This window comes from Ahaetulla prasina, chromosome 2, assembly GCF_028640845.1.
Source record: "Ahaetulla prasina isolate Xishuangbanna chromosome 2, ASM2864084v1, whole genome shotgun sequence".
Lineage (NCBI taxonomy): Eukaryota > Metazoa > Chordata > Lepidosauria > Squamata > Colubridae > Ahaetulla > Ahaetulla prasina.
The window spans coordinates 2,937,533-2,959,613 of NC_080540.1; the positions used below are offsets into that span (position 1 = coordinate 2,937,533).

Here is a 22,081-nt window from a genome sequence, read left to right on the forward strand (position 1 = left end):
CATTTGTCTGCAATGGTGTAGGGTTTCCTGCCTGGGCAGGGGGTTGGACTAGAAAGCCTCCAAGGTCTCTTCATACTATTCTATTCTATTCTACTTCATGAGCTGAACATCTCTGAAAGTTGAAAAGGTGAAGTCCTCTCACCTGTGACTCTTCCTGCTTCTCCTCCTCTGCCTGGCTTAAGAGGAAGCCTTCTGCCAGGGCCACCGCTTGGGAACTAGTCTCTACTCCACACTCCCAGATCCAGCCCTCCATCTGCAGGGGCAGACGGGCCAGGAGTTGCCCCAGGATCACTAGGTCCAACATCTGAGCCTTCGTGTGTCTTTCTGGCTGAAGCCACTGACGGTAAAGGTGGTGGAGATGGCTGCAAATCTCTCGGGGACCCTTAGACTCTTGGTACTGGATGCTCCCGAAGTGCCAGCTCTGGACCTCTGAACTGATGGCTTTCTCCTTCAGGATCTTCTGTCCGGTTCTTGGCCCGGTCTCCCCAACTTTTTCAGCTCCTTGATCTTCTGGGTGTTGTTTCTCCATATTTTTTTCTCTCTCTATCAACAGATCCAAATGCAGCCAACAGATCTCTTGGTTCTCCAAAGGCCTTTTCTTTCGTATGACCTGGATTAGATGAAGAGAAGGAACACAGGATGTTTCAGCTGCTATACCTGAGTGCAACCCAAGTCATTTCTAGACGTTCCCACACTGGTTGGGGCTTTAAAAAAACCCAGCGAGGTAATGTCAGACATATTATGAGGAAAGAAAGATAATTTGGAATCAGTCAAGAAAGATTGCAGGTGGTCCTTGAAGCAATGGATGAAACTAATCAAGGAGAGAAGCAACCTAGAAAGGAGGAGAAATTTCCTGACAGAACAATTAATCAGTGGGAAAACTTGCCTGCAGAAGTTGTGAATGCACCAACACTGGAAATTTTTAAGAAAATGTTGGATAGCCATTTGTCTGCAATGGTGTAGCCATATTTTCTATTCTATTCTATTCATTCCATATATTCTATTCTTCTATTCTATTCATTCCATATTTTCTATTCTATTCTATTCTATTCTATTCATTCTATTCTATTCTATTCTATTCCATATTTTCTATTCTATTCTATTTTATTGTATTCATTCCATATTTTCTATTCTATTCTATTCTATTCTATTCTATTCTATTCATTCCATATTTTCTATTCTATTCTATTCTATTCATTCCATATTTTCTATTCTATTCTATTCTATTCTATTCTATTCATTCCATATTTTCTATTCTATTCTATTCTATTCTATTCTATTCTATTCTATTCTATTCTATTCTATTCATTCCATATTTTCTATTCTATTCTATTCTATTCTATTCATTCCATATTCTATTCTATTCTATTCTCTATTCTATTCTATTCTATTCTATTCTATTATTCTATTCTATTCTATTCATTCCATATTTTCTATTCTATTCATTCTATTCTATTCTATTCTATCTATTCTATTCATTCCATATTTTCTATTCTATTCTATTCTATTCTATTCTATTCTATTCATTCCATATTCTATTCTATTCTATTCTATTCTATTCTATTCTATTCTCTATTCTATTCTATTCTATTCTATTCTATTCTATTCTATTCCATTCTATTCATTCCATATTTTCTATTCTATTCTATTTATTCTGTTCTGTTCATTCCATATTTTCTATTCTATTCTATTTATTCCATATTTTCTATTCTATTCTATTCATTCCATATTTTCTATTCTATTCTATTCTATTCATTCCATATTTTCTATTCTATTCTATTCATTCCATATATTCTATTCTATTCTATTCTATTCTATTCATTCCATATTTTCTATTCTATTCTATTCTATTCTATTCATTCCATATTTTCTATTCTATTCTATTCTATTCTATTCTATTCTATTCTATTCATTCCATATTTTCTATTCTATTCTATTCTATTCATTCCATATTTTCTATTCTATTCTATTCTGTTCTGTTCTGTTCTGTTCTATTCAATTTATTCCATATTACCTATTCTATTCTATTCATTCCATATTTTCTATTCTATTCTGTTCTGTTCTATTCTATTTTATTGTATTCATTCCATATTTTCTACTGTATTCATTCCATATTTTCTACTCTATTCTATTCTATTCTATTCTATTCTATTCTATTCTATTCTATTCATTCCATATTTTCTATTCTATTCTATTCTATTCTATTCTATTCTATTCTATTCTATTCTATTCTATTCTATTCATTCCATATTTTCTATTCTATTCTATTCTATTCTATTCTATTCTATTCTATTCATTCCATATTTTCTATTCTATTCTATTCTATTCTATTCTATTCTATTCTATTCTATTCTATTCATTCCATATTTTCTATTCTATTCTATTCTATTCTATTCTATTCTATTCTATTCTTCTATTCTAATTTACTGACCATTCAAAGTTACTCCACCATTGCAAAATGTGACATGACCGTTTTTCACGTTTATGACCGCTGCCGCATCTCAACGGTCACATAATCGAAATTCAGATGCTTGGCAAATTGGCAGGTACTTACGACGGTTGCGACGTCTTGTGGTCACGTGATCCCCTTTTTGCAGCCTCTTGACAAGCAAAGTCAACGGGGAGCCAGATTCATTTAACAACCGTGTTACTAAAGGTCGTCCTCGACTTATTACAACCGCAAAGGAGCCCAGCGTTTCTGTTGTTACGGGAGCCATTTTTAAAGTGAGTTTTTGCCTCACTCTGTGACCTTTCTTGCCTCTGTTGTTAAGTGCATCCCTGCAGTTGATAAGTTAGTAACTCAGTGGTTGTGCGAATCTGGCTTCCCCATTGACTTTGCTTGTTAAGGGGTTGGCAAAGGTGGATCACTTGACCCCGGGACACAGCAACGGTGTCGTGTCCCACTCCTCCGCTGACGGCCGGGTCAGGGAAATCCGAATCAGGCGTGCCTCTGCAGCTCTGCCAAAGTCCTAGCAAAGTCTTCAGGGCAGGCAGGAGACCAGAAAGTGACTTCAGCAAGATATGTTTAGACTTTGCCTGACTCAGAGAATGCCAGAAAGCAGATCCTTTATATAGGCCATGGGGTGTGGCTCCATGACTCAGCACTTATCCAGGCCTGCCCCTCCCTTTCTTCTGTTGCCTCCGCCTATCAAGTCTTCTGACGCGAGGGTCACTCCAGTCGGCAGCTGTTGGCAATTGACCTCCCTCAGGCTCACATGCTGTGGGGGAGGGGGAGGGGTCTAGTTGCTCCGTTTGCCTGGGCATGGAGCCAGAGCTGGGGGCTGGAGGCTGGAGGCACTTCTTCCTCCTCAGCCTCCTGGGCATGGAGCCAGGTCTGGGGCCGGGAGGTATGCTAGGACATTCCTCAGCGTTCGGAAGCAGATAAGATGGGCCCGGCTGCGGGGAAAGCGGACAAGGCACAACACATCCTTCTGTATCTTGTAATCTACAAAATCAACTAAACATTGCAACTAATTCTACGTGGGACAAACATCACAACAATTAAAAACCAGGATCCACGAACAACGGGTGGCAATCAGACGCCACGATCCCAAATCCTTCATCCCTACCCACACCGACACCGAACAGCACCAGCTCGATTGGAGCAACACAACAATTATCGGCCACGCTACCACCCACCACGGTCGTGAGTTCATCGAAGCCTGGCACTCTACAAGCAATTCTGTCAACACATTGACTGACAACTGGCCTACAAACCCCTAAGAATGCAAATCAACTGCACAGTGAACCAGAGACGGCACCAACCCTCAACCAACCAATTGACCTCCCTCAGGCTCACATGCTGTGGAGGAGGGGGAGGGGTCTAGTTGCTCCATTTGCCTGGGCATGGAGCCAGAGCTGGGGGCTGGAGGTATTTCCTCTTCAGCCTGTCTGGGCATGGAGCCAGGGCTGGAGCCGGGAGGCATACTAGGCCATTCCTCCGTGTTCGGAAGCAGATAAGAAGGCCCCGGCTGTGAGATCGGACGAGACACAACAAACGGTCATAAATATGAACCAGCTGCCAAGCATCTGAATTTTGATCACATGATTATGATCAGGGATCTCCAACCCTGGCAACTTTAAACCTGGCGGACTTCAACTCCCAGAACCCCCCAGCCAGCAAAGCTGGCTGGGGAATTCTGGGAGTTGAAGTCCGCCAGGCTTAAAGTTGCCAAGGTTGGAGACCCCTGATCATGAGGATGCTGGAAAGGTTGTAGCTGTTTAAAAAAAACAGTCATAAATCCCTTTTTTCAGTGTTGCTGTAACTTTGAACGGTCACTAAATGAACGGTTGTAAGTCGAGGACTACCTGTATCTTAACAACTGCAGCGGCTCAATTGTCGTCTGCGGCGAGAGAGGTCGTAAAGTGGGACAACACTCACTTAACAACTTTCTCGCTTAGCCACAGACATTTTTGGTCACACGTCGAGGACCGCCTGTTTTGGGAAGAAACCGGTTTTCGTGTTTCTTTGTCAAATACGGAGGATACAAATTGTGGAGATTTTGGATTGAGGATACAAATTGGGAGATTTATTTATTTATTTATTTATTTATTTATTTATTTATTATTTGCATTTATATCCCGCCCTTCTCCGAAGACTCAGGGCGGCTTACACTGTGTTAAGCAATAGTCTTCATCCATTTGTATTTTATATACAAAGTCAACTTTTATTGCCCCCAACAATCTGGGTCCTCATTTTATCTACCTGTGTCATAACAATATATATAAGCATCACACAAAAGATTATATAGTATATAAACATATATATGAGGAAATATTAGGAGGTATAAGCATATTATTATTATTATTATTATTTATTATATTTGTATACCGCCCATCTCCCGAAGGACTCAGGGCGGTTCACAGCCAATAAAACAACAGAAAACATATAATACATATAAAACAGCAAAAAGAATAGACAATTAAATTCAGTTGATGCCTTAAAACTTTTAAATACAAATTTAAAACCCCATTTAAACCCCTGATTTAAAAACCCCAATATAAAACTACGTTCAAGCTAGTCCTGCTCTTCGAAACAGCAACGTCTTCAGCTCATGGAAGGACCTGAGATGGGGGAGTTGACGAAGCCCCAGAGGGAGCTCGTTCCAGAGGGTAGGGGCCCCCACAGAGAAGGCCCTCCCCCTGGAGGTCGCCAGCCGACATTGTTTAGCTGACGGTATCCGGAGGAGGCTCTCTCTGTGAGAGCGCACTGGTCGGTGAGAGGCTAATAAATAATATATTTATTTATTTATTTATTTATTTATTTATTTATTTATTTATTTATTTATTTATTTATCACATTTTTATACCGCCCTATCTCCCAAGGGACTCAGGGCGGTTTACAGCCTATTAAAAACACAAATACACAAATATAAATACAAAATAAAACACTAATTAAAAAACTTATTAAATAAGGCCGAATTAAAATTTATAATTAAAATAATAAAACCCCATTAAAACTACATTAAATTAAAATCCTAGCCCTATATATAGGGCTATATATAGGGCTTCTTCCTATATAGGAAGAAGAAAAGAAAAACAATAGGACAGGAACGGTAGGCACGTTTGTGCTCTTATGCACACCCCTTACGGTCCTCTTAGGAATGGGGTGAGGTCAATAGTAGAAAGTTTTTGGTTACAGCTTTTAGGATTATGGGAAGAGACCACAGAGTCAGGTAAAGTGTTCCAAGCACTGATGATTCTGTTACAGAAGTCATATTTTCTGCCATCTAGATGAAAGCGGTTGACATTGAGTTTAAATCTATTGGTTGCTTTTGTATTATTGCAATTAAAGCTGGAGTCGTCTTTAACAGGAAGGTCATTACAATAAGATGATTCTGTTGAGTTAAACTTAGGCCTTCTCTCTTTTCATCCAAGTTTGCTTTTTAATAGCCTCCCTTCTCCCTCTCGCTGCAGGAGAACTTCATACCATATGCCAGCCTCAAAGGTAACCCCCCTGTTACGGGCTCCATTCCCGTTAACACAAGCTAAGCCCAAGCGAAGAAGCTTGTGACTTTGACAAAAGTTGGTGTTTGGGGAAGCTTCCCGGGACACTGGGTCCTGCCTGAAAAGGGGTGGCAGGGGAACATGGAACCTAGGCTCTTCCCCTCCCAAGTTTCAGCAGATGGACGGAGAATTGGTGTGTCTCCACCTCCTCCCCAGAAGCACCAACACTCACCCACGGTCACTGCTTGCCTGCAGCCTCTTTGGCCAAGGTGTGAGAGAGAGAGAGCGCAGAGTCCTAGAGAGGCCGGACTCTCCCTGAGGTCACTCACTTCCTGCCTTGCTCTGACACATCTCAGGATGCGGAAGAGAGAGTGAGATAAACCCCCCCCCACCCACTTCAACCTGGCATTTATTTATTTATTTATTTAATTAGATTTTTTTTTTCTCCCGAAGGACTCAGGGCGGTTCACAGTCAGATAAAAACAACCATGAATAAATTACAAGGTAAAACAGTAATTAAAAAAAAAACTTATTAAATATGGCCCGGATTAAAATACCTTTAAAAGCAATAAAACCCACTAAATAAGATGAAAAGCCGAATTAAAAAATGTCTAAAATTCTATGCCAGTCCTGCGCGGATAAATAAATACCTCTTCAGCTGGCGGCGGAAGGTCCGAAGGTCAGGAAGTTGACGGAGTCCTGGGGGAAGTTCGTTCCAGAGGCGTGAAGGATCTGCGCAGGCTCCGTTTCTTCTCTGACGCAGGAGACAGCCGATCCCCTGATGGTGGCAGAAAAGGAGCCCCCTGGTGGGCTCTTGGGGCAACGCAACGGACCTCTTGCAACAGGGGAGTGCGTTTGTGGGGTTGGGGAGGAAGCCCCTGGTGAGACAGAGACTAGAAAAGAACTTCTACAAATCCCCAAGGTGCTTTTTTTTCAAGAAGCCACTGGACTTTCTGGTTTTTCTTTGAAGACGTTTTGCTTCTCATCCAAGAAGCTTCTTCAGCTCAGAGCTCCTCTCCTCTTCATCTCTTCTCTTCTCCTCTCCTCTCTCCTGCCTTCCCTTCCCTTCCCTTCCCTCCCCTCCTCTTCATCTCATCTCTTCTCCCTCCCTCCCCTCCCCTCCTATCCCTCTCTCCGCTTCTCCTCTCCCCTCCCTCTTCTTCATCTCTTCTCTTCTCCCCTCTTCTTCATCTCTTCTCATCTCATCTCCTCTCCCCTCCCCTCTCTTCTTCATTTTTTCTCTTCTCCCCTCTTCTTCATCTCCTCTCTTCTCCTCCCTCTTCTTCATCTCATCTCCTCTCCCGCCTCTCCTCTTCATCTTATCTCTTCTCCCTCTTCTTCATCTCTCTCCTCTCCCTCCCTCTTCATCTCTTCTCTTCTCATCGCATCTCATCTCCTCCCACTCTCCTCTTCATCTTTCTCTTCTCCCTCCCTCCCTCCTCTCTCTTCTCTCCTCTCCTCTCCCTTGCCCTCCCTCCTCTCCTCCTTCCCTCCTATCCATCTCTCCTCTTCTCCTCTCCACTCTTCTTCTCTTCTCATCTCATCTCCTCCCTTCATCTCTCTCCTCCCTCCCTCCCTCCCTTCGCCTGTTCATCTTTCTCTTCTCCCTCTTCATCTCTTCTCCTCTCCCTCCTTCCCTCCCCACCCTTTTCTCCTCTCCTTCATCTCTTCTCTTTTCTCTCCTCTCCTTCCCCTCTTCTTCATCTCTTCTCATCTCATCTTCCCACCCCTTCATCTCTTCTCCTCTCCCTCCTCTCCCCTCTCCTCTTCATCTCTTCTCCTCTTCTTCATCTCTTCTCCCTCCCTCCCTAATCTCTTCTCCTCTCCTCTCCCTCCCTCCTCTTTATCTTTCTCTTCTCCCTCCTCCCTCCCTCCCTTTTCTCCCCTCCCTTCATCTCCTCTCCTCTCCCTCCTCCCTCCCTCCTATCCATCTCTCCCCTCTTCTCCTCTCCCCTCTTCTTCATCTCTTCTCATCTCATCTCCCCTCCCTTCATCTCTTCTCCTCCCTCCCTCCCTCCCTTCGCCTGTTCATCTTTCTCTTCTCCCTCTTCATCTCTTCTCCTCTCCTCCTTCCTCCCCACCCTTTTCTCCTCTCCTTCATCTCTTCTCTTTTCTCTCTCTCCTCTCCCTCTTCTTCATCTCTTCTCATCTCATCTTCCCACCCCTTCATCTCTTCTCCTCTCCTCCTCTCCCTCCCTCCTCTTCATCTCTTCTCCTCCCTCCTCCCTCTCCCTCCCTTTTCTCCCTCCCTTCATCTCCTCTCCTCCCTCCCTCCTCTCCTCTCTCTTCATCTCTTCTCATCTCCCCTCTTCTTCATCTCTTCTCCTCTCCCCTCCTTCCCTGCCCTCCATCTCTTCTCTTCTCCTCTCCCCCCCCTTCCCTCCTCTCCTTTCCTCTTCAGGTGGAGGTGCCTGAATGCCTCCCCCCCCAAAAAAACACAATCCATGCAATTATTTTGGGTTAGCATCCTTGTATGCAGGTACCAAATTCCTTGTGATTCTCCGTCTCTCTCACCGTGCGCTTCCCTCCCATCATCTTGCGCCCCCTCCCCACCCCCCAGCCCCGGAAAACGCACCCCCGGATTGCAAGAGCGCCTTTGCATTGCCTGAAGAGCCCACCAGGGGGCGCTCCCTCTCTGCCAACAAGAGGCTGGACCCTCTCCGGCTTCAGAAAAGGAACGGAGCATGCGCGGACCCGTTCGGAGGCGCTCAGAGGTGTTTGGAGGGGGGGAGTTGAGTGACAGCAGGGAGAATCTGGCCTCTCTAGGACTCTGCACTCCCTCGCCCTGGCCAGCAGGCAGAGAGGCTGCGGGAAAGTCTTGCGGGCAAAGAGGTTCAGACGTGACTCCCGGGTGAGTGGGGGGCTGGGGGGGCTTTCCCCCCCCCCAAACCTGGAAGCCCCAGGAGCCTCGGGCTGCACAAGGGAAGGAGACCCTGCAGCCTTTGCAGTCCAAGGAAGAGGGAAGCGCCGGTTCCCACGTCCCTCTGCACGTGTCCCCCTTTCGCCTTTCCATGCACGTGCCAGGGGAAAGGGGGAAACCAAACCAAGGCTGATCCCCACGTGGGGGGGGGGGAAAGTCAGGATGGACAGACAGGAGAAGGAGAAGGGATGCTTTTGCAATGGCAGGGCTCCAGCAGAGAAGAAGCTTTCCAGCGATGGAGAATGGACTGAGATAGAGGATAGAGGTAGAGGGTAGGGTAGGGTAGGGTAAGGAATAGAGTAGAATTTAGAGTGGGAAGGGACCTCGGAGGTCTTCTAGTCCAAGGGTCTCCAACCTTAGCAACTTTAAGACTTTAAGCTGGCTGAGGAATTCTGGGAGTTGAAGTCCACAAGTCTTAAAGTTGCTAAGGTTGGAGACCCGTGTTCTAGTCCAACCCCCTGCTTAGGCAGGAAACCCTACACCACTTCAGACAAATGGTTGTCCAACATCTTCTTAAAAGCTTCCAGTGTTGGAGCATCCACAACTTCTGGAGGCAAGTTGTTGCACTGATTAATTGTTCTCAAGGTCAGGAAATTTCTCCTTAGTTCTAAGCTTAGTTCTAAGTAGGGTAGGGAATAAACTAGAGAGTAGAGAAGAAATAGGAATAGGAATAGGATAAAAGTTGGAAGGGACCATGGAGGTCTTCTAATCCAACCCCCTTCGTAGGCAGGAAACCCTACACCACTTTGGACAAATGGTTATCTAACATCTTCTTAAAATCTCCCAGTGTTGGAGCATTCAAAATTTCTGGAGGCAAGTTGTTCCACTGATTAATTGTTCTCACAGTCAGGAAATTTCTCCTTAGTTTTAAGCTTAGTTCTAAGTAGGGTAGGGAATAGACTAGAGAGTAGAGAAAGGGCCGGAATAGCTCAGGCTGGTAAAGCCTGTTATTAAGAACACAAAGCCTGCAATTACTGCAGGTTCAAGCCCGGCCCAAGGTTGACTCAGCCTTCCATCCTTTATAAGGTAGGTAAAATGAGGACCCAGATTGTTGGGGGGGCAATAAGTTGACTTTGTAAAAATATACAAATAGAATGAGACTATTGCCTTATACACTGTAAGCCGCCCTGAGTCTTCGGAGAAGGGCGGGGTATAAATGTAAACAAAAAAAAAAAAGAATGGAAGGGAAGGGAAAGGAAGGGAAGGGAATGGGAATGGGAATGGGAATTGAATAATAGTTGGAAGGGACCTTGGAGGTCTTCTAGTCCAACTCCCTGCTTAGGCAGGAAACCCTATGCCATTTCAGAGAACTGGTTATCCATTTAAGCCAGTGGGACTTTGAGCTTCTTTCCCGTGCATTGGATTGGATTAAAGAGGCGTCAAGGCTATTTGTCTTCCAATAGGTTGGAACTTTTGAAGACACATCAAGCTGGAAACCAGCTTCTTGAGTGCGCATGCGTTAGGCTTGATGCGAGGAAAAAGAAATACAACGTAAACACGGGGTTAACAATCGCGGCAAAAGTGGTTGTAAAATGTGGCAAAAGTCACCAAGCAACTGCCTTTCTTAACAACAGAAATGCTGGGCTGCTTTGTGGTCGAGGACTACCTGTAAGGTTGTGTTATTAGTAAAAGCAAAGTGCAGAGTGAGTGCAGAGAAGAGCAACCAGGATGATGAGGGGACTGGAGGCTAAAACATACGATGAACCAGGCATGGCTAGTCTAGGGATGAGGAGGACCAGGGGAGACAGGATAGCAGTCTTCTAATATTTGAGAGGCTGCCACAGAGAGGAGGGGGGTCAAGCTATTTTCCAAAGCACCTGAAGGCCAGACAAGGAATAATGGATGGAAACTGAACAAGGAGAAATTCAACCTGGAAATAAGGAGACATTTTCTGACAGTGGGAGCAATCAATCAATGGAACAGAAGTTGCCTTCAGAACTTGTGGGAGCTTCATCACTGGAAGCTTTCAAGAAGAGACTGGACTGCCCTCTTGTTGTGTCTGTGCCCCCCGAGCCGGCCCTGCTGCCAGAAAGTGACTTGGACAGTGAGGGGGAAGGGCCGTCAGGACTTACCTCGGGAGCACCGGCTTCCCTGGCTCAGCTCCAGGAACCAGAGGCAGGCCAGGTGGAAGAAATAATGAGGCCTCCATCCCCTGACTTTTTCCACCCCCCAGGCCACGCCTGCAGACCCAGCTGACAGCAATCAGGCTTGATTGAATCCTAGGTTTCATAGGCAGGAGAGGAGGGAACAATAGAAGCAAGGGTGGGGCAGGCCTAGGAAGTGCTGAGTCATGGAGCCACTCCCCACAGGATATAAAAGGCAGCAAGAGCTGGTGTGTCTCTTTGTAACAGGCAAATCCACTGATTGACTAGAGCTGAAGTTTGTGACTCACCAGCGTCGTGGAAGATAACGAGGGCTCTTGGCAGACACTGGCTCTTTTGCCCCCAGAGCTGATAGTGCCGGCTAATTAAGCCATCATTCAGACGGAGGCAGAGGAGGATAGAACACCTCTGTCAGAAATGGTGTAGAGTCTCCTGCTTGGGTGGGGGGTTGGAGTAGATGACCTTCCAACTCTTTTAATCTGTTATCAGAGCTTGAAGTCCCCTTCGTCCAGCCACGGGCCTACTAACTTGCCTAGGATAATAGCCAACCAAATCTCTTTGACCTTAATGGTTTGACGTCAACCTTGGCAGATTTTTAATAATTCTAGAACCTTTCCCCCCCCCAGATCTAGAAGCTGAAAGCTACTTGGGCCTCCTTGTCTGGGAGACCAAAAGACCTCCTCATCAAAAAGGGTGAATGGGCTTGAAGAATTTCTCCAGGGCTTTGTTGATCATCCAGATCGTGTGAATGAAAAGATCTTTGGAGTTCCTCAACCTCCATTGGCCCCATTGGGAACAATGTTAGAGAATGGAGAAGAAGTGGAGGGATATTACCCAGTGGGCAAGGACTCCTGGGCAGGAGCTGGGCAGAAGACCCTGGAGGTGAAAGCCATCAGTTCAGAGGTCCAGCGCAGGCTCTTCAGGAGCATCCACTACCAAGAGGCCAAGGGACCCCGTGAGATTTGTAGCCACCTTCACCACCTTTGCCATAAGTGGCTGCAACCGTTGAGGAATACCAAAAGGCAGATGCTGGACATGGTGGTTCTGGAGCAATTCCTGGCTGTCCTGCCTGCAGAGATGCAGAGTTGGATTCGAGAGTGTGGAGCAGAGACCAGTTCCCAGGCGGTGGCCCTGGCGGAAGGCTTCCTGCTGAGCCAGGTGGAGGAGCAGAAGGAACATGGAGAGTTGAAGGTGAGACCCTCATTTGGGGCAAACGTTCCGTTACTCGTTCCATCCCCAGGGGAGCCTTCAATGTTGTGGTTTGAAAGCAAGAATCCCTTGGATTTCCTTTTATTTCAGGCCCAGGCACCATCTGTGGAGGTCACTGAACATCACAGGAAATGCGGGGATTTGTCAAATCCTTCTCAGGAGCTGCTTTTGGGAGCCGTCTCTAAAAATCTATGTCAGGACATTTCAAAAGGTAAAAGGAAGGTCCTTTAAGGCAGGGCTGTCAAACTCAATTTCATTGAGGGCCAAATCAGGGTTGTGTTTGACCTTGGTGGGGGGGCGTGGCCAGAGGGCATGGACAGCTTGACGCCACATGTGTCGGGGGTGCCTGTGGAGGCCTGAGCGCTCTGCCAGTGAAAATGGGCTCCCAAGCTCCATTTTCGGCTGCGACAGCCTCCTGCAACCCTCTGCCAGTGAAAACAGAGATCGGGAGAGCCTCACGCTGCCCTCGTAAGCTCCATTTTTGGCTGCGACGGCCTCCTGCAACCCTCTGCCAGCAAAAACAGAGATCGGGAGAGCCTCACGCAGCCCTCGTAAGCTCCATTTTTGGCTGCGACGGCCTCCTGCAACCCTCTGCCAGCAAAAACGGAGATCAGGAGAGCCTCATGCAGGCCTCATAAGCTGCGTTTTTGGTTGCGACAGCCTCCTGCAACCCTCTGCCAGTTAAAATGGAGATTGGGAGAGCCTCACACAGCCCACATAAGCTCCGTTTTTGGCTGTGACAGCCTCCTGCAACTCTGCCAGCGAAAACGGAGATCGGGAGAGCTTCACGCAGCCCTCGCAATCTCCGTTTTCAGCTATGACAGTCTCTTGCAACCCTCTGCCAGTGAAAATGGAGCTCGGGAGGGCTGTGTGGCGGCCAGACTTTCACTGTTTCCAGGGTGGCCCCACAGGCCAGATCTAAACACCCTACGGGCTGGATCCAGGCTCTGGGCCTTGAATTTGACATCCCTGCAGTATGGTGTCTTGTTTATAATTTCTCCCTATAATTGTACACCTCTTGTTTATAATTTCTCCCTATTTTTTACTTAATTACTATTTAAAAAGCCTCCTTCCAATTTTTGTTTCTGTCACAGGGAACGGATCGATGCTGGCAGCATTTTTAGGATCATCTCCTTTTGCTGGTGGATCCAAAACAGCAGCTGAAGGTTCAGCTCAGGTATGGTGGGGGTGGGGGGGAGGTGTTAAATGTCAAAGATGATGCGATGGGCTGACACTGATTCAGGAAGATTCAGATCTTCTTAAGCAGGATGCATGCTAATCTACTCCATGAGAAACACGAGACCGCAGAACATTGCAAAAGGCCGTAAATACATTCCGGTTGTGTTGAGCACCTGAGGTGACTATGGAGGGGGCTGATCGTCGGAACTTTGAATCTTTGTTGTAGGTACTCTTACTAGGTAGATTTATCAGAAGTTTGAACAGTCGCTAAGCGATAGGTCATAACTCTCGGGCTACCTGTATCTTTGCAGCTTTTCCTTTCTTGCCCAATAATAAATAGAATAGAGGAGGAGGAGGAGGAGGAGAAGAAGAAAAGAAGAAGGAGAAGGAGAAGGAGAAGGAGAAGAAGAAAAGTTGGAAGGGATCTTGTAGGTCATTTAGTCCAACCCCTTTCCCAAGCAGGAGACCCTACACCATTTCTGACAGTTGGCAGTGCAGTCTCTTCTTGAAAGCCTCCAGTGACGGAGCTCCCACAACTTCTGAAGGCAACTTCTGTTCTATGGTTTGATTGCTTTCACTGTCAGAAAACGTCTCCTTATTTCCAGGTTGAATCTCCCCTTGTTCAGTTTCCATCCATTGTTCCTCCTCTGGCCTTCAGGTGCTTTGGAAAATAGTTTGAGACACACACACACACCCCTCTCTGTGGCAGCCCCTCAAATATTGGAAGACTGCTATCGTGTCTCCCCTGGTCCTTCTCTACTTGAGGCGTAGGGTTCACTTTGTGTCAATTTTATTTTTGCTTATTCTGGCTTAATTCCAGCTTTGAATTGCTTTGGAATGGCCCTTTCACTGCACCTGCTACTCTCACAGCAGACAGTACTGGTTGCTCCCGCAGCCACACTTTTGAGCTCCTTTAACTTGCTTTCCAAGTTCTTCAGGACTTCCAGGGCTTCTCTCACTATATCTTCTTGACCCTAGTGCTTCTGTGTCCCAGCCTTTTTTTCCTCACTATGTTCAGCTGACTGTCCCTTCCTTCCTTCCTTCCTTCCTTCCTTCCTTCCTTCCTTCCTTCCTTCCTTCCTTCCTTCCTTCCTTCGTTGACTTCTATGGTATGGTTGGCTTTGGGCTGGTATGGCCACCTATAAGCTCTGGCTTGTTGTGACCCAGGCTTGTTGCGACCCAAGTAGGTAGTAGGAAACTCAGTCCATGAAAACAAAACAAACTGTTGTGTCTGCACCCCCTGAGCCGGGCCCCCTGCCAGAAAGTGACTTGGAAAGTGAGGGGGAAAGGCCATCAGGACTTACCTCGGGAGCACCAGCTTCCCTGGCTCAGCTCCAGGAGCCAGAGGGAGGCCAGGTGGAGGAGATAACGAGGCCTCCATCCCCTAACTCTTCCCCCCCCAGGCCACACCTCCAGACCCGACTGATGGCAATCAGGCCTGGCTGGACCCTAGGTTTCGTAGGCAGGAGAGGCGGGAACAACAGAAGCAGGGGTGGGGCAGGCCTAGGAAGTGCTGAGTCATGGAGCCACACCCCACAGGATATAAAAGCAGCAAGGGCTGCTATACCTCTTTGTAGCAAGCAAATCAACTGCTTAACCAGAGCTGAAGTACTGTTTGTTCCTGGTTGACTCATCAAGAGAGATAACAGACACACTTGGCAGATGCTCGCTAGTTTGCTGCCAGAGCTGATAGTGCCGGCTAATTAAGTTATTGCTCAGACTGAGGCGAGTGGGACAAAACACAAACAAACTTTATTTGAACAGCTGAGAATTACTTCATTCCCAGCGTAGTTTAACTAAAAAAACAAATTCCTCCCAACAAAAATTTTAAGTCACAAAAATAAATGCAAGACGTAGACAAAGTAGAAAACTTCTGCTTCGGCCTCTGGTGGCTCAGCAGACTAAGTCCGTCTGTTATTAACACAGCTGCTTGCAATTACTGCAAGTTCAAGTCCCACCAGGCCCAAGGTTGACTCAGCCTTCCATCCTTTATAAGGTAGGTAAAATGAGGACCCAGATTGTTGGGGGCAATAAAAGTTGACTTTGTATATAATATACAAATGGATGAAGACTATTGCTTAACATAGTGTAAGCCGCCCTGAGTCTTCTCGAGAAGGGCGGGATATAAATTCAAATTTTAAAAAAAAACCAAAAACGCAGCTACCAACGTTTTCTGGCAAAGCCTAAACGCCTTTGCTGATCTGTTTTAAGCCTTATGGGAGGGGCCAATCATCTCTTGTCCCTACTCCCGAGTTGTCCTTTTTGCTTGAGCTGCTCTTGCCTTCTGGCAGCTCTTCTCATGCGTGCATTAGGAACAGGCTCCTCCTGTTCTTCTGCCTCACTACTGTCAGTCTCTGGAGGCTCTAGAGTCCGCACCTCACTCCCCGATGGCCCTGGCCCCACCTCAGCCTCATCACTGTCAGACTCTGTTGCCAGCTCCGTAGGCTGCTGACAGACCACAACACTTCCTTCCTAGTTGTCTTCTGTGGTATGGTTGGCTTTGGGCTAGTATGGCCAGCTGTAAGCTCTGGCTGGGTACAAAAGTGTTAGGCACAGGCATGTATCCCTGAGATGACATCACAGGGCATCTCCTGATATGTCATAGAACAACTCCCAGTGCTTCCTTGTGCAACTATCAGGCAGGATGGAAGCCACCGACAGCTTTGCTTGAGGCCCATCTATCAGTTGAGTAAGAAGGAAATTGGAATTCCTTTCCCTGAATTGACTACAAGAATTCAGTCAACTGTATGAAACTTGCCCCAACTGTACTTTTGGTGAGAGGCTATAAGTTCGGTCCATTTTCTTGCACATTTTTTTTACACCCACTAGAAAATAAAACATGAGCCCACTGTAGATTTCTTCTTTGATAATTTGTCAACGAAGAGAGAAAATTTGCAAATCCTTCTTTGGACTGAAGTATCATGGAAAACTCTTTCCTTCAGCAGGGCACTGTGTCCTTCAAGGAGGTAGCTGTGTATTTCTCGAAAGACGAGTGGTCTCAGCTGGATGCCCATCAAAAAGCCCTCCATGAGGAAGTCATGCTGGAGAACTCTCGGAATGTGGCCTCTTTGAGTAAGGACCTTGCTTGCCCTTGAATGTTGCCTTGTATGTTTATGGAAATTCTCAATCGTCCAGGTCGTGGTTGTCCTAAAGGAGCTTTTCAAAAGGCAGTTTGTCAGCCTCCACTCCAATCCTCACATCCTTTTGTACACTTTATATGCAGTAGTTAGATTGCAATGGGTTTTTATGTGTAATGTAAATAGCTCATGGACTTAAGATGTATTACTACCCTATTCAGGTTAAGTGGAGAGGGCCCTTTAAGAGTATCGTCTGACATGAGATCAAGGGGAGGGGAGATTAATGGTTTGTAATCAGCAAGAATGTTAGAGCGCGGGCTTTCCAATGGACATTGCATTCCTGAGATGATTAACAGCCAGAGACCGGCGGAAGAAGATTACCACGGGGGCCGAGAAGGAGCTGGCATTTGACCAGACCTGCCTGGCCTCTTGGGGGAGGAGGGACTAACGAGGGGATATGGAATGTTAGCCATATTTTGTCTCAGATCCAACTTTACCCAGCTGTAGTCAAGATGTATTTAGTAAAAGTACTTTTCTTCATTTCCAAATGAGGTCAAGGTGTTTTCTTTCCTAAATATAATCAGAGACAACCTGACACAGTTGAACTTTATTGCTTTTTTTCCCCCTTGAAAACACCTCGCTTCTCTTCCAAAAAGCCTCTTTGATTTTTCAGAGTTTGGTGAGAAGCAAAACATTTTTAAAGAAGAAAAAAAACAACCAAAGTCCAGTTGCCCTTTAAAAAGCACCTTTGGGATATTGTCTTGTATGAACTTGTAGATCTTGTGGATAGAATTAGAATTAGAATTGAAGAGTTGGAAGGGACCTTGGAGGCCTTCTCGTCCAACCGCCTGCTTAGACAGGATACCCTACACCAGGGGTCTCCAACCTTGGCAACTTTAAGACTTGTGGACTTCCAGAATTCTGGGAGTTGAGGTCCACAAGTCTTAAAGTTGCCAGAGTTAGAGACCTCTGCCCTACACCACTTCAGACAAAAGGCTATCCAACATCTTCTTAAAAACTTCCAGTGTTGGAGCATTTACAACTTCTGGAAGCAGGTTCTTCCACTGGTTAATTGTTCTAAGTGTCAGGATAAACTGCTTCTGTCTGTGGCTTTACAAATACAGATGCAACAACAGTGGAATTTTCTTTATGAAGAAATCATGAAGATAAGCACAGGTTGTTTTTTTTTTGAAGGTTTCTATCCACTGATGTGTATTAGGGACGCGGTGGCTCAGGGGCTAGGACGTTGAGCTTGTCAATTGAAAGGTCGGCAGCTCAGCGGTTCGAATCCCTAGTGCTGCCGTGTAAGGGGGTGAACTCCCGTTCCTTGTCCCAGCTTCTGCCAACCTAGCAGTTTCGAAAGCACGTAAAAATGCAAGTAGAAAAAATAGGGACCACCTTTGGTGGGAAGGTAACAGCGTTCCATGCGCCTTTGGCGTTGAGTCATGCCGGCCACTTGACCACAGAGACGTCTTCGGACAGCGCTGGTTCTTCAGCTTTGAAACGGAGATGAGCACCGCCCCCTAGGGTCGGGAACGACTAGCACGTATGTGCGAGGGGAACCTTTACCTTTATCTTTTTATCCACTAATGTAATAGACATTGTCCATTTCAATACTATATGTAAACTTAGTAATAACCAAGACTAAATCAAGCTATTACATTTCGACCTGGGTTTAGAAACAAAACAGTCCTTGCTAAAATCCCAGCGGGAAATTCACAGTCAATTTCTATAGCTGCTCTTTGTTTCCTTTCTCTGGCCTTATTACAATAGTCTTTCTCTTTTGTTTTTCCCTCCAGGGGATAAAGGGCAAGGGAATAAAAACTGCAAAGAAACCCTCCAAACTTTGATGCTGGAAGAGGGGAAGGAACCGTTTGCAAATCAAACGCAACCAAAACCGCGCGGGGAAAGTCACTCCGAAAATGGAAGGAAACGAAGCTCTTCCTTCCCATGGCCCCAAATTCAAGATTTGTTTGTCCAACCAAACCGCCATCTTAAAAGTAAGGGGAAACGTTTCGGGAAAGGCGGAGAAATATTGCAGGATATATCCGATGTAAGTAAAGCTTGCAGAAACCTAGTCAAAGAACAGAAGGGCCAGTTCAAGGAGAACAAGAGAGGTTGCCAACGTATTCTTGCCCTGTCTCTGCGCGAAAGAGTCAGCAGGGGGGAGAAACCCTACAAATGCACGGAATGTGGGAAACACTTCAGCAATAGCAGTTCCCTTACGTGCCACAGAAGGATCCACACCGGAGAGAAACCCTATAAATGCACGGAGTGTGGAAAGAGCTTCAGTAGCAGCAGCAACCTCACTGCTCATAAAAGGAGCCACTCAGGAGAGAAACCGTATCATTGCCTGGAGTGTGGGAAAAGCTTCAGTACCAGCAGCAGTCTTACGTCTCATAAAAGGAGCCACTCAGGAGAAAAACCGTACAAATGCCCGGAGTGTGGGAAAAGCTTCAGCACCAGCAGCAGCCTAACGTCCCATAAAAGGAGCCACTCGGGAGAGAAACCGTATAAATGCCCGGAGTGCGGAAAGAGCTTTAGTACAAGCAGCTACCTTACTTCTCACAAAAGGATCCACACGGGAGAGAAACCCTACAAATGCACGGAGTGCGGGAAAAGCTTCAGCAACAGCAGTAGCCTCACTTCCCACCGAAGGAGCCACTCGGGGGAGAAACCCTACAAATGCCTGGACTGTGGAAAGAGCTTCAGGAAGAGCAGTAATTTTTCTTCGCACAAAAGGATCCACACAGGGGAGAAACCCTATAAGTGCAGGGAGTGTGGAAAGAGCTTTAGTCAGAGCAGTGACCTCATTTCCCATAAAAGGATCCACACCGGGGAGAAACCCTACAAATGCATGGAGTGTGGGAAAAGCTTCAACACCAGCAGTAATCGCGCTTCCCATAAAAGGACCCACACAAGGGAGAAAATCTACAAATGGATGAAGGTCCATTTTAACAAAAGCACCAGCGTTTCTAAACATAGAAGGATCCATACCGGAGAGAAACCGTATAAGTGCATGGACTGCGGGAAAACCTTTAGGAAGACCACGACTTTCATTTGCCATAAAAGGATTCACGCGGTGGAGAAACGTTATAAATTCTTAGAAGGTGAAACTGGAATATAAGAAAACACTTTTATGTTCTCACAATAGGAAAGAGAGCCTATCAGAGTTTTAATTAAGGTCTCACTTTACTTAGCCAAATTCAGTCCGCGGAGAGCAGAAAACTGTCCCAACTTCACGTAATAGTAAAAGAGCTTCTGTTAACGTAGGTCTTTTGCTAGTACTAAGAAGCAGCAGTGGGGAGAAAGCATATAGATACCGGGAATGTGAGAAGAGCTTCCGTAGAAGCACACTGGACACCGTTCCCCCATTATGGCTGCGTATAGGAATGAAAATATGTAGTGTGTCGGAAGAGCTTCAGCCAAAAGAGCCACCCAAGGGATGGATGAAGTGTGGAAAGTGTTTCCGTACACATAGACGAGGCTTCTTGTTAAGGAATCCACAGTGGAGAGATTATATAAATGTACCAGCAGTGGGGAAAGTTTTGATTCCGTACCGATTTTTCCCTCGGAACTTAAACAATCCAGATACGTTGTAGGTGGATATGGGGGATACCTTTTTTCTTGCTCATTGTCCTCAATAATAATATCTCAATTCTCTTTTGTAACGTTTAACGTTGATGGATTGGCACCTTTTCTGTTACCCGGAAAGGTTTTAAAAGGTTGGGAACAGAAATTGCGGATTTTACGGAAATGTTTGGTAGAGAAGATGTACGTAAGTGCTCCTGCTCCTAAGGTAGCAGGCAGAGGCTGTGTCCCAGGGCATCTGCCCAGCTTCCATTCTACCAGGATCATGAAGCTCTGACAACAGCAATCCATGCCAGAATTCCTTGGACTACCGCTACCGAATCACAATTTGTAGGACTGCTTTGATAATTAATCAGAAGCTGCGATTGGTGTAGAACTTGTTTTTGGAGTGTAGCGCTTATCTTTGGAACCTGGCCTCACTACCTATAATATTCCAAATCCAATTCCATTCCTCCTTTTTACGTACATAACCCTACACTGAGTTATTTGAGAGGACATGTCCTTCAAAATTATTCTTATCCCTCTGTAAACTCAGTTGGGTCAACTACCTCTGAGAAGGTTTTTTTGGTAGATTAACGGTTGGAAGGGACCTTGTTGGTCATCTAGTGACTAGTCCAACACCACCACCACCCGCCCAAACACGAGACCCTACACCATTTCTGACAAATGGCAGTCCCTTGAAAGCTCTTCTTGAAAGCTTCTAGTGATGAAGCTCCCACAATTTCTGAAGGCAACTTCTGTTCCATGGGTTGATTGTTCTCACTGATAGAAAATTTCTCCTTATTTCCAGGCTGAATCTCTCCTTGTTCAGTTTCCATCCATTGTTCCTTGTCTGGTCTTCAGGTGCTTTGGAAAATAGGTTGACCCCCTTCCTCTCAGTGGCAGCCCCTCAAATATTGGAAGGCTACTATCCTGTCTCTCCTGGTCCTTCTCTTCACTAGACTAGCCATCTCTTATGTCCATCCATGGTTCACTCAGATGTCTTTCTTTCTTTCTTTCTTTCTTTCTTTCTTTCTTTCTTTCTTTCTTTCTTTCTTTCTTTCAACCGTTCATCATATGCTTCTTCCTTTTCATTCTGTAAGCTCAGCTGGGCCAACCACCTGAGAACTAAGGAGGTCTTGGGTCCAAAGGCAGGAACAATTGTGTGAAACAAGTTTCCCCATTGATACCGAGCGCATTGCGGTTAGCCTTTTACAAGGTCATGAACATCGTTTTGTTTAAATGAGCTTTTGAGCAGTTCTGGTGACCTTCGTTTCGCAATAGGTGCTTGTTCCAATGCTTTGATTGGATACCAAAATCATTCAGGAATTTGGGTAAGAAAAAGCAGTTGTAGTAAGTTCTTTTATTTATTTATTTATTTATTTAATCACATTTTTATACCGCCCTATCTCCCGAGGGACTCAGGGCAGTTTACAGCCTATTAAAAACACAAAAACAGATATAAATACAGGATAAAACACTAATTAAAAAACTTATTAAATAAGGTTGACTTTAAAATTATAATTAAAATACTAAAACCCCATTAAAAACTAAATTAAAATTAACATCCTAGCCCAGTCCTGCGCAAATAAATAGATGTGCCTTAAGCTCGCGGCGAAAGGTTCGAAGGTCGGGAAGTTGACGGAGTCCCGGGGGAAGTTCGTTCCAGAGGGTGGGAGCCCCCACAGAGAAGGCCCTTCCCCTGGGTGTCGCCAGTCGGCACTGCCTGGTTAACTTTTTGCCACTTCTTGGTTAACTTGGGGGTGAACATCTAGCACTCTTGACTTTATGTAGTCCAACGTCAGTGTTTGTAGCTCAAGAATACTTGTTTCCAACACCTTCAAACCAGTGGCGAAATCTGAACCGGTTTACTACCGGTTTGTTGGCTGCGCATTTGCGCTATGCGTGTGCATGCACAGTGCACACCAAAAGGAGGCGTGGGAAGTAAGTAGAACAGCTGGGAGGGGTGATCAGTTGTGGCGCGCGATCGTCAGAGCTTTTTTTTTTTTTTTACTTTTTAAAAGCATTTTTGACTACCTATTCACCCGAACCGGTAGTAAAAAAATGCCTAAAAAGTA

General features: G+C 45.7%; 1 protein-coding gene across 4 annotated transcripts; it reads left to right on the forward strand.

Annotated features, from left to right (window-relative positions):
* The first annotated feature begins 8,652 nt into the window (after positions 1-8,652).
* LOC131192717 (zinc finger protein 626-like) lies at positions 8,653-22,081 on the forward strand. Of its 4 annotated transcripts, none has more exons than XM_058172141.1 (6): positions 8,653-8,797; positions 11,595-12,159; positions 12,241-12,388; positions 13,272-13,354; positions 16,302-16,428; positions 18,233-22,081. In XM_058172141.1, the coding sequence occupies exons 2-6, from the start codon at positions 11,767-11,769 to the stop codon at positions 19,558-19,560; spliced, it is 2,079 nt and encodes a 692-aa protein (XP_058028124.1). In that variant the 5' UTR covers positions 8,653-8,797; positions 11,595-11,766; the 3' UTR covers positions 19,561-22,081. The 4 variants fall into 4 exon arrangements, with proteins under 4 accessions (XP_058028124.1, XP_058028122.1, XP_058028125.1 ...); XM_058172139.1 differs by having other exon boundaries at positions 16,299-16,428; positions 18,233-22,079; XM_058172142.1 differs by having other exon boundaries at positions 12,268-12,388; positions 16,299-16,428; positions 18,233-22,077.

What these genes read in the sequence shown, in the direction of transcription:
- LOC131192717 (XM_058172139.1), top strand. Translation starts at nt 11,767, where the DNA reads ATGTTAGAGAATGGAGAAGAAGTGGAGGGATATTACCCAGTGGGCAAG. An exon ending in ATGTCAGGACATTTCAAAAG is followed by an intron (nt 12,389 to 13,271) that starts GTAAAAGGAAGG and finishes TTTCTGTCACAG; the next exon opens with GGAACGGATCGATGCTGGCA. An exon ending in CAGCTGAAGGTTCAGCTCAG is followed by an intron (nt 13,355 to 16,298) that starts GTATGGTGGGGG and finishes TCTTTCCTTCAG; the next exon opens with CAGGGCACTGTGTCCTTCAA.